Genomic DNA, 4,439 nt, shown 5'->3' with positions numbered 1-4,439 from the left:
GCCCCCCCCCCCCCGGTCTCCTGAATGAAGTTGTGTCCCTCAATGAGCCATGCAGAAACTGACTTCTGCGGCCTGGGAAGACTATGTGAGCCATTGGCTGGTGGGGTAATCCGGATCGTGGCCGGTCTGACACTGCCGGCAGCTGCTTGAAAGACGAATCTTCAACTGGGAGGATAGATCCAGCAGAGCAGTGACTACTCTACAACACACGCAGGGACCATGGGGAACAGACGTAGCCACCCCTCCAGAAGGAAGGACAGTGTCAGAGATGATTGGAGGATCTACAGCCGAGTGATACACAAATAAGATACATTGTTGTTAATATTAGAGGGGAGTGATTTACAACCATCCTCATAATCTGAGCCGACGTGTGACAATGACTGTCACAGGTCGGCTCTATAGATCGGGAAGTGAGCGAACGCATACCGTCGCTCGCTCACTTCCCAAGCCGAGGAGGTGGACATCCTACCCCCTCAGCTAAACTAAAGTGACACTAAACTCCGGAGTTAAACCTTAAAAAATGCATTCAAGTACCTTAAAGGAGAACTATGGGGTAACATTTTTATCCCATAGTTCTCTTTAGGGTCACGGGAGGACATATACTAACCTCCTCCCGTGACCCAAAGCTCAGTATATAGCGGGCTATTGCCTGCTATATACTGTTGGTCCGGTTAAAAGGAGTCCACGTACCCTAACATATACTGAGACCGCCGCAGCCAGGACAAATCCCAACAATACTGTCGAGAATCACCCAGCTACTTATCTAGAGGCAGAGCCAGCTGTGCCCGCCCCCTCCCCGTCTGTTCTTTCAGTCAGCGCTGGCGGATCGGAGCGGGGGAATCCATGGGGGGATCGTTGACTGACAGTCACCACTCTCTGCAGGGACAGGATCGAGAAGTGAGCGAGCGACGGTATGTGTTCGCTCACTTCCCGATCTATTGAGCCGTCATGTGACAGTTTCAATGTCACAGGTCGGCTCTAACTACGAGGACGAGTGTAAATCACCCCCCCCTCATAGTTCTCCTTTAACTATTAACAAAAACGTATATTTTTTTAAAAATAAATTCTGATTTTATTAATAAAGATTTTCAAACAATAAAAACAAACATACAAAGAACAAAACAAAAAAAGGGGTAAATAGAAAACAAAGTCGTACAAGACATCATAACAACAATGTATCTTATTTGTGTATCACTCGGCTGTAGATCCTCCAATCATCTCTGACACTGTCCTTCCTTCTGGAGGGGTGGCTACGTCTGTTCCCCATGGTCCCAGTATGTGATGTAAAGTAGTCACTGATCCAAGCTCACTCCGGAATGGACTACAGTCTCAATACAAATGAGTAAACTAAACATGAGATTGTAGTCCATGCCGGGAGTGAGCTTGGAGCGGTGACTACTTTACAACACACACAGGGACAATGGGTAACAGACGTAGCCACCCTTCAGAAGGAAGGACAATGTCAGAGATGATTGGAGGATCTGCAGCCGAGTGATACACAAATAAGATACATTGTTGTGAATAGTTTTTCAGAATTTCCATGTTCAGACCTGCGTAGGCATTTTCAGAATGAGAGGTCTGCAGTGGCAGACTATGTGCGTCCTTCAGCACTTCATTTCAATTGTATTAGGGAAGCTTACAGTATCCTCAACCAGGATTGGTCAATCCTAACCCAAAAGTCTTCCAGCAGTATGGGGCGTGAGTGTTGGGTTCCTCGGGCTGGAGTTGCGGAGGTCGGCCAATCTGTACTGCTGTAGACTGCAGGCGCCCTCTTCTGTGCAGTGCTGCACGCATCTCTTTTTTAAGCTGCAAAGATAACACAGTCTTTATTCACTGATGACGGTCTAAGTACAAATCTTTATTTCCGTGTGGCGATCACTCATCTTCTTTGGTCCCCCCCCCCGTGTAGCGGCCTTCTTACACACTTCACACTCTATCATTCAGATACATTGATCCTTATATAGAACTGTTGTCATTTTTAACATTAGAGCAATGCCAGATTGTACCAGCAGGGGGCATCGCACGTGAATTTTGTAATTGAAGCTCTTTGTTGGAGTCAGTGGCGTAACAATCACCATAGCGATCCAGGCGACCGCTATGGGGCCTAGTGGCACAGTGGGGCCCGGCCAGATGCCTTTTGGGCCGCCTGGGATCCTCTGCTGGTGGCTTTCACTGACGGCTGAAGACGAACACGCCGCTGTTCAGATCACTGACAGTAATCAGTGCAGCAGCGCGTTCCTCTCCACAGAGTCAATGAGAGCCAGCAGCGGCAGTGGAGGAGGAGGTGGGACCACGTGGTCGGCAGCAGGGTATGAGGCGGGGCCCGCTGACAAAGAAGGAGGCGGGCCCGGTGACGGATGAGGAGGCGGGGCCCATCAGCAACCGTGGAGGAAGAGGAGGCGGACAGGTAAGGAGTGCGACCAGCCCACCTGAGGGTGACCCTGCAGAGCCCACCAAAGAGACTCTATGGTGGGCTCTGCAAGTTCACCCTCAGGTGGGATCTCGAGTGGGCTCTGCAAGGGGTATAACTGGAAATCACGGGGCCCCATACAAAATTTTGCTATGGGGCCCTGTGATTTCTAGTTATGCCCCTGTTTGGAGTACAATAGGCAGGGGAGGTCTCTCACATGAAGCTATTTCAAAGAGCCTTTGCATAAAGTATAAAGCGTTTCTCTGCTTATCCCCATACCAAAGAGGGTGGCACCATGACATGTAGCTGTTGGCTCTATAGGTTGTACCCGGGGCTGTGTGAGGTTCAGACCTGATGAGTTCAGAAGTCGCTGGAAGACAGACTGCATTCTGGGAAGCCCCTGCCCTATAGACGCAGGACTGTGGGCTGTCCTTGTAGAAGGACCTCCCTTAGTAACATTTTGGCTTTCTTCTTCTCATTTCTGTCTGGTTGCCAGCGCACATGAAGAGAGTTCGTCTCTTTTCTCCTGCCACCAATGATGCTAAATGTTCACTAGAAATGGACCCTTAGCCCTCATTCACACTGGAATCGGGCCGGCACGTACAGCTCCGTGCGGGGCCGTACCGAGCAGCTCCCGGGAAGGACAGGCGCTGCGTGTGATTAATACGCAGCCCCCGTCCTTCTCTATGGGAGTACACGGCCGTATGCCGCCCTACGCTCACCTCAAGGGCAGGTCTGTACGGGTGTGGGTGTCCAGGCTCGGACGCAGACAGGATCCATCCTGTCAGCGTACGAGTGCGCTCACTTGCACCCGCACGGACCTGCAGGGCGGGTGAGCGTAGGGGGGGCGTATGGCTTCGGCTCTTTGGTGCATAACCCCCTAAATCTCCCTTCCTGTCCTTGAGACAACAGGAAGTGAGAGGAAATCTACCCCTAGGAAGGGAAATTCACTCCTGTAAGAGTGATCATGGCAAAAAGATGCCTCCACTGAAGCTTTATCACCAATCCTTGTTTCCACGACAACCCAAACTTTTCAAAATCCAATTGTCACCAGGACAGAAAGTGAGGTGAAATCTTCTGAACAGGGGCATACACAGCAAAACAAACTTTACAGGGGGGTTAAGCCTTACCTGTGCTATCCAAAGCGAAAAAAAATGTTTGGGCTGGAGTTATCCTTAAAAAATTTACCTGATCCAACTTATATAGAACACACCTACAGACCCAATCTTGTTTGTAACTCGGGGGGACTACCGGTACTTATTTCCTATGCTCCTCAGCTCCATCTAGTGGCCATAATGTGGTATTTGTCTGATGTTAGTTTTGATTTGCATGTTGAGAACTGTTTATAAATACACCCCTAAGAGTTCTTCATTCTTAAATGCAGTGACCCTCCAAAATGCTTGGAGGAGGGTAAGTGTTATCTGCAGAGGTCGGTGACCTACCTGTCTGTGATTCTGAACCATTTCTCGAAGCTGCTGGTCGCTCATACAAACAGCAATGTCTCTCTTGGTTTCAGGATGCATTCCTTTGCCATGGCCAATAGAGAGGCTGCAAGAGATTAAAGCAAAAAGTTACAGTTTGGTGGTATTTATTCACCACTGGGGGTTTTATTTTTTTACTATATTAAGGAAAAATTACCGAATTTTTTTTAAAAAAAACAGTTTCCCCTATATTAAATGATAAAACATTTATTATTACCCAGTTTTTTGGTAAAATATAAAAGATGGGGTCACGTCGGGTAAAAAGACACTAAACATGTCAAGCCTTAAAATTGCGTGCGCGCGCGAAACCTCAAAAAACGATAATACCCAAAATTGGCCCTAGGCGACGCTTTAAAAGCTGTTACCGCTCATCAGTTTAGTGTTATCAGTGATTGATGGCCCTAAAATGATTGCTCTCACTGCGACGTTCGCGGCGATATGTAACATGTGTAGCGCAATTGTAATTTTTGCGCGCTGGGGCACCGGACGCGTATTTACGTTTATAGGTGCGTAAACGTGGGGGTGGGGGAGTTAAACATTTTGGGGGG

The 4,439-nt window shown here is 48.6% G+C and overlaps 1 protein-coding gene across 1 annotated transcript in view; it reads right to left on the bottom strand.

Moving 5' to 3' along the window:
• Positions 1 to 1,647: 1,647 nt before the first annotated feature.
• TTC16 (tetratricopeptide repeat domain 16) overlaps positions 1,648 to 4,439 on the bottom strand; it is a 24,277-nt gene continuing 21,485 nt past the window's right edge. The window contains exons 12-13 of the mRNA XM_018569132.1: positions 3,853 to 3,958; positions 1,648 to 1,806 (exon numbers count right to left, since the gene is read on the bottom strand). Coding sequence (XP_018424634.1) covers positions 1,648 to 1,806; positions 3,853 to 3,958 — 265 coding nt within the window. The remainder of the gene's footprint in view (positions 1,807 to 3,852; positions 3,959 to 4,439) is intronic.

This window comes from Nanorana parkeri, unplaced genomic scaffold (genome assembly GCF_000935625.1).
Source record: "Nanorana parkeri isolate BGI_ZX_2015 unplaced genomic scaffold, ASM93562v1 scaffold1291, whole genome shotgun sequence".
In the NCBI taxonomy this organism is placed as follows: domain Eukaryota; kingdom Metazoa; phylum Chordata; class Amphibia; order Anura; family Dicroglossidae; genus Nanorana; species Nanorana parkeri.
The sequence above is the reverse complement of the archived record's forward strand: the minus strand, read 5'-3'. Positions and strand labels throughout refer to the sequence as shown.